Source organism: Necator americanus, chromosome II, assembly GCF_031761385.1.
Source record: "Necator americanus strain Aroian chromosome II, whole genome shotgun sequence".
Taxonomy (NCBI): Eukaryota; Metazoa; Nematoda; class Chromadorea; order Rhabditida; family Ancylostomatidae; genus Necator; species Necator americanus.
In genome coordinates, this window is record NC_087372.1 from 29297977 (window position 1) to 29311532 (window position 13556).

General features: G+C 42.8%; 2 protein-coding genes across 6 annotated transcripts; one reads left to right on the forward strand and one right to left on the reverse strand.

Annotated features, from left to right (window-relative positions):
- Positions 1–717: 717 nt before the first annotated feature.
- Positions 718–3049, reverse strand: RB195_019865 (uncharacterized protein; the record flags this gene model as incomplete). 5 transcript variants are annotated; one of them, XM_064187911.1, is made up of 3 exons in its annotated part: positions 718–1227; positions 1303–1734; positions 1793–3049. In XM_064187911.1, 3 exons carry the CDS (start codon positions 3047–3049, stop codon positions 718–720), a joined length of 2199 nt encoding a protein of 732 aa, XP_064043790.1. The 5 variants fall into 5 exon arrangements, with proteins under 5 accessions (XP_064043790.1, XP_064043791.1, XP_064043792.1 ...); XM_064187909.1 differs by lacking the exons at positions 1303–1734; positions 1793–3049 and having other exon boundaries at positions 718–1233; XM_064187910.1 differs by lacking the exons at positions 1303–1734; positions 1793–3049 and having other exon boundaries at positions 718–1164.
- A 1877-nt stretch (positions 3050–4926) lies between these two features.
- RB195_019866 (uncharacterized protein) lies at positions 4927–12976 on the forward strand (the record flags this gene model as incomplete). The annotated part of the gene is made up of 14 exons (XM_064187913.1): positions 4927–4944; positions 7225–7367; positions 7824–7906; positions 7962–8041; positions 8106–8219; positions 8293–8427; positions 8510–8601; positions 9887–9989; positions 11083–11229; positions 11292–11401; positions 11505–11586; positions 11673–11759; positions 12714–12795; positions 12852–12976. The coding sequence occupies 14 exons, from the start codon at positions 4927–4929 to the stop codon at positions 12974–12976; spliced, it is 1401 nt and encodes a 466-aa protein (XP_064043794.1).
- Positions 12977–13556: the final 580 nt, after the last annotated feature.

A 13556-nucleotide genomic window follows, 5' to 3' on the forward strand; every position in this document is an offset into this window, starting at 1 on the left:
TTTGTCCGAATGGGAGACAGGGTGATTGCGTGGTATCGGGGTTATCTATCTAATCACCTGTCAGTTATGTGGGGCTGAGTGCATTGGCGAAACAGGAAGACTATTATGTATCCGCGTCAAGCACCTAGACGGACTCGTAAAATCAAAAACATCATCTCCCTTCAGGTGCTCATCGCAGCCAGTGTCATGACAACGCCGCTTTCAAGATAGCTGTCACGATCTTAGCAAAATCAGACGTTCTGGCGTGAAAAATACTGGAAGCGTTTTATCATTTTGATCACCTTGACTCCCGTTGATCTTCGAACTGGTCGAGCGGGCGCCAGTAATTCTTCGATTTGTCCCGATTGCGTGCCAGAGTAGCCCAGTGGTTCCTCCTTTCGCGTGGGACACGAAGAGCATCATATTTTTCTTTGAAGGACATTCTGAAGAAATCTGACCATCGGGTCGGCGGTCTTCCTGTAGTGCGCTTAATATCGCGGGGAACCCAGTCGCTCACGGCTTTGGTCCAACGGTTGTCATTAAAGCGCATCACGTGTCCGGCCCACCTTATTTTATTTACTTTCCTTGGCAAACGCAGCGGCGTCTCTAATCTTCGATCGCTAGGAGAGAACTTCGAATCCCGTCCCTCACTTGCGTGAAACGGGATACACCTAGCATCACTCTTTCAGTTGCGCGTTCAATAACGCTCACCGCGTTTTCTTCCTGCTTGCGAAATGCCTAGGTTTCCGAAGCATAGGTCAAAACAGGAAGTACGGTGGTGTTGAAGAGGAGAGCACGGAGCCGGGTGTTCCTGGTCTTCTTCACTACATTCTCGATGCTCTTGTACGCTCCCCAAGCCGCTCGTCTCCTCCTGCCCAGCTCGGAGGTCAGGTCGTTCATCATGTTTAGTTCCCGACCCAGATAAACGTAGCTGGTGCATTCGGATATGTTCGTTCCGTTGAGCGTGAATGGGGCATCCGAGACCCATCCGTTCCACATGAACATCGTCTTTTGTAGATTCAGCTGAAGACCGATGCATCCACATGTTTCGTCGAATTCGGTCAGCATTCGTTCCGCTTGGCTGATGCTAGGTGTTATCAGTACGATGTCATCAGCAAAGCGCAAATGGTGTAGCTGCCGAATATCGACCTTCACTCCCATGTCGTCCCATTCCAACTTTCGCATTGCGTTCTCGAGGGCGGCTGTGAATATTTTGGGTGAAATTGTGTCACCCTGTCGGACCCCCCTCTTCATGTCAATGATGATGTTCTTGTAGAATGGCGAAATTCCGGTCGTGAAGTTACTGTACAACTCTCAAAGTACCTTTATGTACTGAGTAGGGACGCCTTGATTGTCCAAGGCTTCCACGACCGCTTCCGTCTCAACTGAGTCGAAGACCTTCTTTAAGTCGATGAAGGTGAGACAGAGCGGTATCTTGTACTCTCGTGATACCTCGATGAGTTTCGAAACAGTGTGAATGTGGTCAATCGCGCTGAATCCTTTTCGAAACCCTGCTTGCTCGCATGGCTGTCCTTCATCCAAAACTTTTTCAATTCTATTAAGGATTACTCTTGTAAAGAGCTTGTAGATGACGGACAGTAGGCAGATTGGACGATAGTTGCCGATGTCATGTGGATCTCCCTTTTTATACAGCAACACGGTCTTGCTGGTCTTCCACTGTTTAGGAACCTTGCATTCCGACAGATAACGTGTAAAGAGCCTCGCCAGGGTGTTGATGAGTACTGGCGGAAGGCTCTTCAGGTGTTCTGGTCTTATTCTGTCGGGACCGAGTGCCGTACGATTTTTTACCGACATGATAGCATGTCGTATTTCGGACGGGAGAACCTCTGGAATGACTTGTCCATCTTCCCTCAGATGGTGAGGAGGTAAGTAAGAACATGGCTGTCGAAGAGATCAGAGTAGAAGTCGTAGATGATTTTCTCCATCTCCCTTCTCGATGCAATGGCTCTTCCCTTTGGGTTCGGAGAGCAGTCATCCTTGTCTTGCGACCGGCGAAGTCTCGATGGGCATAGCTGATGTTTTTCCCCGCCTCTGCAGCTTCAGCCAGCACTTCTGCTCTTCTCTCTTTAAGGTCCTCCTTTATCACCTCTCTGCAAAGCCTTGCGAGCTCGGACGTGAGTTCTTGGTTCCCTGCGGCTCGTGCTGCTCCACGCTGGCGTATCAGCTCAAGAGTTTCAAGAGACAGACGCCTCTTGGTGGTTTTAAAACTCTCAGCCTTCTTCGCGCAGTCGTGAAGGTGTTCGACAAGCCGGTCATATTCCTCGTCGATGTTGTCCATTGCGGAATCTTCCCAAAAGAGGGCTAGCGTAGCGAAGAGATCCCAGTTGATGGTAGTCCTGGGATTTCTCTCTCTGAACTTGGCGGCTTTCTCTGCTCTCCTTGTGAAGGAAAATCTTCCTCGGAGGAGGCGATGGTCCGATCCCGTATAGAACTTTGGTACAACAGCGACGTCCGTCAGGCAGAACCTTTTATTAACGATGATGTGGTCTATTTCATTACGATACCCTCCACCGGGTGACTCCCACGTCCAGCGTAGAGAGGAGGGCTTCTGGAATTGCGAGTTCCCATGGATGGTCTTAGTCGTCATGATGAACTCGGAGAGCCTCTCCCCCTGGTCATTCCATTGTAGGCCGTGGGTCCCGATGTGAAGTTCCTCCGGCGTTCTTCTTGGGCCAACTTTGGCGTTGAAATCGCCAATTATGACCTTGTAGAAAGCATGATCTTCTCGGTAGAACTTCTCCATTTCCATATAGAAAGTTTCGACTTCTTCGCAGCTTGATGTTGGAGCGTAAGCGACGAAGATAGTCAAAGCTGGTGTTGGACCACATCTTCTCATCCGCAGACGTCCGATTCGGCTCGTAAAATGTTCGAAAGAGTCGGTGTTCTTTGCCATACTCGTGTTGACGAGGACGCCAACTCCACCAACACCTCTACTGTCGCATGTTCCTAAGAACAGTTCTTCTCCAGTTTCATATACGGTGTTGAGAGGGTGACATCGTCTCGTCTCGGTCAGTCCGATGACGTCGTATTTGATCTTCTTGGCTTGCATCAGATCTTCGATGGCCGCTTCCGATGCAAGCGCACGTGCGTTATAAGTACAGATCACCAAAACCCCGTCCTACCTGGCGCTACCGTACCAGACTTTCCTCCGGAATCAGGAGACTCTTTTCTATTACTGTGTTTTGCGTTAAAATTTTAAAACCCATGGGCAGGTTGCAAGCCTCTAGTCCCATGAGTTTCTGGGAGAACTTCCGTTTTCCCGGAGTGGACATGTGGAGCTTATTTGTTGGAGGCGACTCCAAACCGCCTCCCTTGAACCTCCCAGTCACTTGATTGCAGGCTTTTGGCCGGACCGACGTGCAGGATACAAGGATGTCATGAGTCAGTCCTGGCTCAGCAGAAACAGGGGGTCCATCCCCTAAATCCACCTGCGTCTCTGAGCAAGCACAAGGTCGCTTTTGGTCCGCGACTAGCCCCTATCTGCCACCCGGGGACGCGCCACGTAGCCTCGCGACTAACCGGCTGTGATCCCTCTAGTGAGGAAGATCCGTGGAAGCGTTTTATATCACGGCCAAAAGTCCAGTCATGAATCGCAAAGAAGAATGCATCGCTGGCGCCATATCAAGATCTTTACGGGTTTTAACCTACGGGGTCAGAGGCGGGGGGCATCGTTGCTAGTTACTACTAGCGTTAGCGTTAACTCTAACAACTGGTGGTCCGCTAACATCACGATTTTGTGGCCATCAAGGTGAGCGCTATGAAGGTCTGCTTTTCTGACGCAGCTTTTGAATAATCTGTTTGCTAAGTCATATCTTGTGGAGTGACGACGCATTTGAGAGAGTAGATTACACGTGTCTTTGATTTTTTCAGGCTCTGAAGAAGGCGACGACCAGAATAAGAATCAAGAACAATCTTGGTTCTGCTCAAAAAGTAGCACACAATCAAACTCTACGATGCCAAGATTGAAAAAAGGTCGAAGTTGGGACCCACCCATAATTGTTGTTGATAAGTGATTCTATAGATCTCGCGAGAATTTTCAATCCCATTGTGCTGATGAAATAGATTTTAATTTGTAGAGATCTAGTCTTTTACTTTAACCAAGGTGGAATCTTATTAACTGCCCATTTACGAGAATAGATCCAGTTTCACTCACTTTTCCTAAATTCATAGGTTTTTGATGGATTTGCTTTAAAAAAAAGAAAAAAAAAACTATGCGGCAGTGCTTTCTTCTCAGATATGATAGAATTGATCTGTTTCTGAAATTAATTTATTGGTTTGATCTTTTGAGTTAAAAGCAGCATACCATGAATCTGACGTGGTGTGGGTTTCTCATGGAGAGCTCCTATGCGAGGTCGTAGATTACGGGAAAACTACGTGGTTCCGCTCATCACTCCATGATCGTCGTAAGAAACGGCACAGGAATCGCTTTAGATCCTACGAGGTGCCTCTACGTACACGTTCCGTTCCCTTCAGCAGTCTATTCATTAGTTTGAATAGGCTGTTAGGAGACCTTATTAATCCTCGAAGGGTCGCTTGTTGATGCGGCGTATGCACAAGGGTGGCGCGTTGCAACGCAAGCCGTCGTAAAAAAACGGCGGCTTCCGGCCCGTTTTTTACAGTAGAGATGAGCGGAGTCACCTCTTCTTTCGCAATCTACAACTCTGTGTAGAAGCTTTCCATGGGAAATCCATAGATCCGTGGCATGCTCACTTTAAGAGATACTAACTACAACTACATTTTCGCTTCCGGTCAGTGATGCAAGCCCAGTGATGTTAATTACGTTAAATGTTAGCAAACAGTTGCGGATATCTGTGAACTCACGAACAATCATTACCCTATCAGCAACCATATACATGGTTGGAGATTCAGTTGCCTTATCAACGCGTACGCAACTGTTATTCTCGGACGGCTAACGGTCAGGTGCTGATGTTTACATCAATATTGGTTTGTTTTCTCAAATTGATATTGTTTTCTGTGTAATTTGAAGCGTAATGGAATTTTTTGCAACGAGTAGTTGGTTTTCCTAGAAAAGAAAATGTTTTTAAACCAAATACTTCACTTTGGAGAATCTCTGTCTTGGGCTAAGTGTTTTTGTCTTTAAAGAAAGGAATTTCGAAAGTTGACTGTCCACACTTCCAAGTACAAATCTTCAGTGAAGTTTTTTTGTTGAAAGATGAGTACATGAGTAAACAAAACTGAACAAAAACTAAACTGTTATATATTGGTTTGAGAGGAATGCATCTTCCCTACAATGGTATTTGCTCGGTCCCATCACTGAACATACATAGTCAAGTGAAAACGATACGAAGCTCGGTGCTATTGCGTAAGCGGCTGCGCTCGAGGGGGTTCAGTGGGGATAGAGGTGGGACCATTTGCCACACGGAGTGCTGCTAACAATTATCCCTTCTCGATCCTATTTGCGCTCTACCGCACCGCTTCGAGCGTGGTCGCTTACGCAGCGAGACTCATCTCACTTTGACCAGTCTATGCATTGTTGAATAGGTGGCCATATTGGGACTGCTCAACTACACATATCTTCGCATGTGGCTAAAGCTGTTCCAATTATTTCTCCGTTTTTTTTCATGTTTCTTAGTGCTAGAAGCTCTACGAAACATCTGTAATTTGCCGCGTCAGGTACCAAAATGTCCACTTGTTTGTGCGAGAACGTACGCCGCGATCAAAACGACATGAATCACGAGTGTAGTTGCGGTGCGCTTGCGCTCGAAACAGCGCGGCGGAAGCAGCAGTTGCGACCGAGGTGGGACCGTCGCAAACTGCAGCAATGAGTGGAACCAGCAAGAGTTCCACTACGCTCCTAACCACTACGCTCCACCGCACCGTCTCGAGAGAAGCCGCGTACGCAATTGCGCACATTTGCGCAAGCGGCTGCGCCCGAAGCGGAGCGGTGCAGCGTAGCGGTTGAGATCGTGTTAGGATCCTCCCTACCGCCACCCATCTCTGCGGTTCGCTATGCTCCCACCTCGATTCCAACCGCTGTCTCCACCGCACCGCTTCCGAGCGTGGCCGCTTACGCGATGGTCCGTGCTTCATGTCGTTTTGACCCAACTATATACACTGAGCTCTCACTACTGTGTGCTGGAAACCACCTGTGACTCTTTCCTTTTTGTTTCTCACGGCTCTCACTACTTTTTGTGTGATAATGCATGAAGTGGACTACGTACTCCTAGCGAAGTGAATTTTCCATCAGTTTCATCGTTTTTAAGGGTGCCTCTAAGATCTTAGTTTGTTTGGATGGGGATTTCATTTCTGTCCCACATTTTATGTCAACAATGGGCAACGTTTGTGATCGTAACACCAATGTAAACCTTTTTAGCTAGTTGAAAATATGGCTCTGCTCCGGGATGTCTCTTCAAAGGCTTGATTTTGCACGAGTTGGATTTTTGTCACACCTTTTTTACTTTTACTATTTTACTTAATTTTACTATTGCTCTGATTACAACAAACGGTAATTGTGCGCAAACAAACTACTGAAAAAAAAGCGAAAAGGGTTTTATCGGCATCACGACCAAACGATATCGATATTGATGACTAAAGATGCCAATCGTGCACGACTGCACAAAAATAAAAGTTACAGAATTGTCTCTTGATGGATTACTACACAGGAAATAATGAAAAATCAGAAGAAGCAAAAAGAAAATAGGTTCCGCTTACTGTAGACAGGAGTCGGTTCATGCGTTCTTAAGAGGCGTCGCGTCGTTTTGTTCCAACTCATTGTACACAATAACACACCGACTGTTTGTGAGAAAGTAAGTTATAAGTAAGTAAAAGTAGGTATAAAATATAGCTCTAAGATAAAGGATATAGGACACTCCTTAAGGAATTCATAATCTGATTTATGGGATTGTAAGACAATCGGCTAATGTTCCATGCGTCGGGTAGCTGTTTATGAAGTTCCTTACTCATATCGTTATGAGCTATTTCTATAAGTTCCTCTTCAACTTTCCTGCTATTTTCATTTTTTTCAATTCAACAACAAAGATGTTTCAATCAACTATGTAATCAGCAGTCAGTAACCTTCGCTCATCGATGTGATTCATCTTTGATTCTTTTGTCCGAGGACTCAGACGACTATGAATTAAAATGTCGACGGCTGTGAAAAGAAACTTATGGGACAACCCATTACACTATCCAGAATATATCGAAAAGAAGGGAACTAACCAAATCCTGCTTGATCTTATTAGTATTATCTAATCTACGATTCAGGTGCTGCTCTGCGTAGCTCCCACGACGGTGGCCGCACCCTCGGGAGATCTGGTTGTAAACCTTCCTGCGCTGAATTTTACGCCGACATTTTCCAGCTATTCAGGTTATTTGCAAGCATCTAGCACTGACAATTTCCATTACTGGTGAGCGATACTTCCAATTAATCGTTTCATAAATTCCTAAACAATCCCACCAAGAAGACTCAGTTGGCCTTAGGTGGTTGCGAAACGTTGACGGTGAAGACGTATGTGGTAGACTTACTACTTCGTTCTACCCAGTCGAATAAATGTAACTGGATTTCAAATAGACCCGTTCCCGCTCTCATCACTACTGTGATCTCGACGGTTTTGCATCCTTTTTAAATTCATCCTACGGGAGACCTTAAAAATATAATGTTTGACTTGATCTCTTTTTTGAGTTTTGCCGTTGATATTTTTTTTATTTTGAAAAGAAAGGCGGCAATTTCTCAGTCTCATATTTTAGATGATCTCATCCGTTTATATCCATTTACTGCATTTGTAGTTGTGTATCGCAATCCTTGGAAATAATTGCTCAGTGACGCTGATATTATCTCCATAATGGTTGACGGTTTCGTTTAGGTTAACAGAATCACAGAAAGATCCCCCGAATGACCCTTTGATTTTATGGTTGAATGGAGGACCAGGATGTTCATCCTTAGCAGGTGTGCCCCATTTCTTTTGATTTGATCCGTACATGATATCATGAAAAATCCCCAGGTCTTATTGAGGAACTCGGTCCGTTCAAAGTGAGCGACTACGGGACGAATGTGTTCATCAACGACTATTCGTGGAACCTGGTATTGTCTCTTCGTATGGATTAATAGAAAATTCTCTTATTATAGTAATTATGTTTCATTGCAGTTTGCCAATGTACTTTTTATGGAATCACCATCTGGAGTGGGATTTTCATTTAATACCAACGGTAACGTAACCACAAATGACGACGATGTTGCAGAGCACAACTATCGGGCTTTTGTGAGTGGAAATAGGTTTCGGCTCCACGAAAGTGCATTTCTATGAGAGAAAAATTCATACCCGAGAACTTTAGGTAAACTTTCTGGACAAATTTCCAGAATATCGTGGACGAACCACTTATATCATGGGAGAATCCTATGCTGGAGTTTATCTTCCTACACTTGCAATTAAAATGCTTAAAGATCCCATAAACTTTTCTAACTTTAAGGTAGTGACCTCTTCGTTTTTTTTTTAAAAAAACATTTAAAGTAGCCGCAGTATTCTTTTCATTAGTTTCTGAATTCGTTCAGGGTATGGCGATTGGTAACGGAGCATTGGATTTCCTACACAACTATGACACAATGGTTCCGTTATTTTACTATCATGGGCTAATAAGAAATGAGTTTGTTCATTTCTTCTCCTCTGTTTTCAGCACTATACGTAGAATTAGGTGAAGTGAAAAGTTCTGATCTTTTTTCTCTTCATTTCGCCAATGAAATCAACATTCCACTAACCGATATAGATCAAATATGCGCCGTTTTGATTACTTTTGTCCATTCTAACGGCAAACTCAAAACTCCACAATTGAAGAAATTTTTTTATTGAAAAGAAAAACTTGACCACTTCATTTTCACAAGCCTCTCTTGAGGCCAATTTTCTACCAAGGGAATTTTGCAAATGGTTGAGAAGGTAATAGTCGCTTGGTGCCAAGTCTAGGCTATACGGCTGGTGCGGTGGAACCAGCCATCCGAGCTCCCGGAGCTTCTTTCGCGTCGTCAAAGATGTGTGCGGCCTGGCGTTATCTTTATGGAACACAACACTTTTACTACTGGCGCTTCTGGTCGATCACCTGCTTCAATCTGGTCAGTTGTTGACAACGGAGCTCCGAATTGGGCAGGTCGCCCATGGGAGAAGCTCGTAGTGGATGATGATTACCTTTCAATCCCACCAAAAACAGCACAACTTCCGGTTTTTGTTCTCGTGTGTGACTCATCTTTTATCAGCAGTCACCATCCGCTTGAAAAATGGGTCGATATTGTCAAGTTTTGGCGAAGAATAGCAGGTATCAATTTGCTGCAAAAAAGTTCTTTTGCGTCAATTTGCGTGGGACCCATACATCGAGCTTCTTATTGAGACCAGCCTCATATAAACGATTCCAAACGATTTTCTGGCCAATCTTCAGTTCCTGGGTAGAGGAATGCGTGCTCGATTTCCACGGTTTACGACATTTTCGACGATTTGCCTACAAGAGCGGGCCTCATCGTTGACATCCATATTATCCAAACGCTGAAACCAACGCTTTCTCGTTGCATTCGATACCGTACTAGGCTCATAAATAGTACACATTTTTTGACCGCTTGCTCCGCCCTTTCACCTTGGTCGAAGTGGTACTGAAGAATATATCGAATCTTCTCTTTTTCAAGTACATTTCTGAACGTTGCAACATACAACTGGTTTCACCAAACACAAGACTGATATGGAACTTTTCTGAAGCGTAATGACAGCTTGAAATTACGGCACAGTATGACCCGATATGATGTTTACTTTGCCAGATATGGCTCACTAAAAACAACTAGCAAAAACGTTCAGAACTTTTTACTTCACCTAATGTATAGTTTATAATGTACTTTGCATTATTTACCATTACTTTCCTTACTTTTTATTAATGTTAAATAACAGTGTTACAGGCTATACTTGAACTTTTCCTCAACATGTTGCAGTAACAACATTGAAAGTTGTGATGTTATCGCAGCTTATAACGATCCAAAGTGTTCGTCTCTTGTGTTGGAGGTTGGTGCTAAAAGGACAAACTGTTTGGCATTGGTCCCTCATTGGCATTGGTCTCAATCCCTTTTCGGATGTGTTCGAATTAGAATCGTAAAGGTTTTACCAGTAGTACCAGACACCAATTTATCGATCTCTGAAGGATGAAAAGCTAGGTTTAGCCTGGGATGGCTTCGAACCATCGGCACTCGCGGCAAAACCACTTACCCACCTTTTTGTAGTGGTATCTATGATATTTTCTCCAATTAGGCAATGGTAGCTCGGCGCAGTTGCGTAGGATGCGCGTAAATAGGGTCCCGACGGATTTTCGATCATGTTCCGATCATGCCTCGCGAAAGCAATTAACGATGGTATGTATCCTGAAGAGATTTACCTTCGTTGCCACCTGAATAGCTGACTCCTATGTTGCATCACCATCTAAGGTATAATTCAACATCTGTTAAATTGTTCTGGAGAATAAGGCACATCTACTGGAATTTTGTGATGTAAGATTATGTCAAATTTGTAATCGTACCAGAAGCGGAAGAAATTCTCACCTGAAGTTTGGGAGAAAAACGCATCTCATAGCTACAAACTACTTTTTTTTCATGCTTTCGTTGAAAACATAGGACATTCCAGCTTTCAAAAGTAAAAGAAATGATTATTTATTAGATTATTGTTGTTTATCATTCAGGATTATTGTTGTTTATCATTTATTTATTTGTAAGCCCAAGTTTTTTGAAGTCTAATTTATTTCCGGACAGAGAGACCTTCTGTATCTCTGATCTCTTGGATGAAAAAGGGTTCATTTGATAAGATTTCTAGACGTCTTGAAAGTAATGTCTGGACAAAACTCGCTTCCGTTCTCTTACTAGAACATCACACAAAATATCATATATTATTATTTTTATTAAGTGCTTTGTTTTAAACTGATTACGTAATTCCGCTAAGTCACACCATTCTTCGTTACATATTTCCTTATAACTGCGTATGGCCAGAGTGGCACCGTTGTCTGCGTCTCCACGAACGACTGGAGCTTGGCTAGAAATGTATTATCTCGGAGGAATCCGCTTGGGAGCCTCCTTACCTCTTAACCGTTCTCCAGAAGTCCTTTTTTTAGATCCTTAGTGCAGCCAACGATGTGGATCCGTACAATATCTACAACACGTGCTATACCACAAGCACCAGCGGAAAAAGAGCACAGATAGAACGGTTTATGAGAAAAAAGTCAGGACTGCCTTCAGAAGAGCCACCCAACAAAACCTCCGTATGTGTTTCGGTTGTCCCTCGATGAAGTGGTTACTGATGCGAAAAATTTGTCGCTTTCAGAATATACCGTTGTGTGATCAAATTGGGAATACTGCAGATTATTTGAACAGAGCTGACGTTCGTAAAGCTCTACACATCCCTACATTTCTTCCAAAATGGACTGAATGTAGGTTAGTGTGTGGTTTTTTTCTTTAAATACCATTCCATGTTTCCTTTTAACCTAAACAATGATTGTCGCAATTTTCGTTTTTGAAGTTTTTTCTTAGTTTTTAGCGACGCAGTGGAGAACAGCTATCAGGTCGTTTACAACGATATGAAGTCGCAAATTGAGCAGATAAGCGATAGCGGAGTAAAGGTGAAACAGCATAGAAGCGCCCAGATTTACCTTCCCATTCGTTGATTCGTGGATTTAAGAAAGTCAGTTTCCATAACGTGTTCCAGATTTTGATCTACAACGGGGATGTGGATACCGTATGCAGCCATGTGATGAATCGACAATTCCTCGCAAAGCTTAATCGCACCATCATTGTACGGTTTAATGTTTCAGCTAATGGTCTTCATTGTCTGCTTTGAACCAAGTTCTGGCTTGTTCCAAAGTGGTTCCTGTCTTCCTGTTATCGTAATAATCACCTGTACTTGAATTAGACTTCAGTTTGCTGGAGTGGATACCAACAATACTTCCATTGGTTCTGATTTCGTCCCAAGAGGCAAAAACAAAACTATATTCCTCGAGGAAGTTGTAAACAACTTTATCGATTAGGTCGGCAGCTTCCATTGCTTGAATGGATGTCTCGAACAAAAAACTTAAAAAATAAATGAAAAATTTTTCTTACTAGAATTGAGTATTGAAAAAAGAGCTATTGGACAAAATCCAAAACAGATTTACTTTACCTGTACGATTACTTTGCTAAAATTTCTGGATATAATTCTTGCTCTTTAGTAAAATATAGCCTTTAGCCTTTATTTATCAGTGCGGTGTCAGGATGCTCTATGTCTACTTGTCTAATCTTTTTCACTCACACATTCATCAGTGCGAAATGAAATTTTTGCCCTTCAAGTATGAGGACCGCCTCGCTGCCACATATACACGAGGACATAATGGTCGTGCTATATTTTATCTTCCAGCTTTTCTGTTGCAAATGTTTTTTTAGAGAAGGCGTGGGATTGTAATGATAAAGAACTACGGAAGGAAAATATTTAGGTAACGCCTAATTCTGCACACTTACGAGAAAAAAATTTTTAAAAATTGATGACCATAATTACCAGCAGCGATTTTCTTGAGCATTTAGCGTTCGTTTTTTGTTCGCAATCAATAGTTGTCAAAAAAAAAACACTGACAAGACCTTAATTTTCTGCTTTATGTGATTCTCGATTCGTTTTCTGGATTACAAGTGCCATTCTTGTCCTAAGAACTTGTGATTTCTTTTAGAATTTCTGGCATTGGATGAATATATGTGATACTTATAAAATGGGATTGTTAAGGGTAAAGAGAGAGTGAATGATCCTTGGCACTACATTGGAGAGAATCCTACTGTTGCCGGATTTCAACTTAAGTATCAAGGAGGTATCGGACTATTTCTATGTTTAGGAAATGTGAATTATTCTACGTAATTCGTTCAGGCATCGATTTCTTAACAGTTCGCGGAAGTGGTCATTTCGTGCCAGAAGATAAGCCAAGGGAAGCCATACAAATGATCTACAACTTTGTGAAATCACGAGACTATTCCTTGCCAACTCCACTCTGATGGTTTTCTTCCAGACTGTCCGTAGCATCGATATTCCAGGAAATAAACTTTTTTCTCATAAAACTGATTGTACATTTGTGTCTCCTTAGCAAAGCGATTCAATCAAAAAATTTGTTGTAACTATCGAAACTAGATCTGTATTCGTGAATATAAATCCAGTGATCATTTAAATATGCGTTGCATATTTATTCCAAGTTATGAGGAAGGATTTGCTTCAACAGCAGCTTTACAGAGAACACTGGGCACAAGTGAACGAATTTGGAGTGCACATCATGTTTGAAATCAAAACCGCAGCGTTAATTCTTTAATCCACAAAATTTGGGTTTTGAGTCATAGAAAGCAATTCCACTCATCTTTCTCCTAAAATTATGGGAACTGTTTCCGCGCAAAACTAAAATTTTGCCCAGAACTTCCGTTAGAATGAAAATAGTGAGTCGTTGTCTTATTTTTGTATAGTGATAGCGTAAAAAATCTACTGAATTCATGGACACTTCTATCTCATCATAACAGATCATGTCAGAATTTTATGACATCTCAGAAACTATTATTTTATGAAAATTATATCCTTTGGATTCCTAGC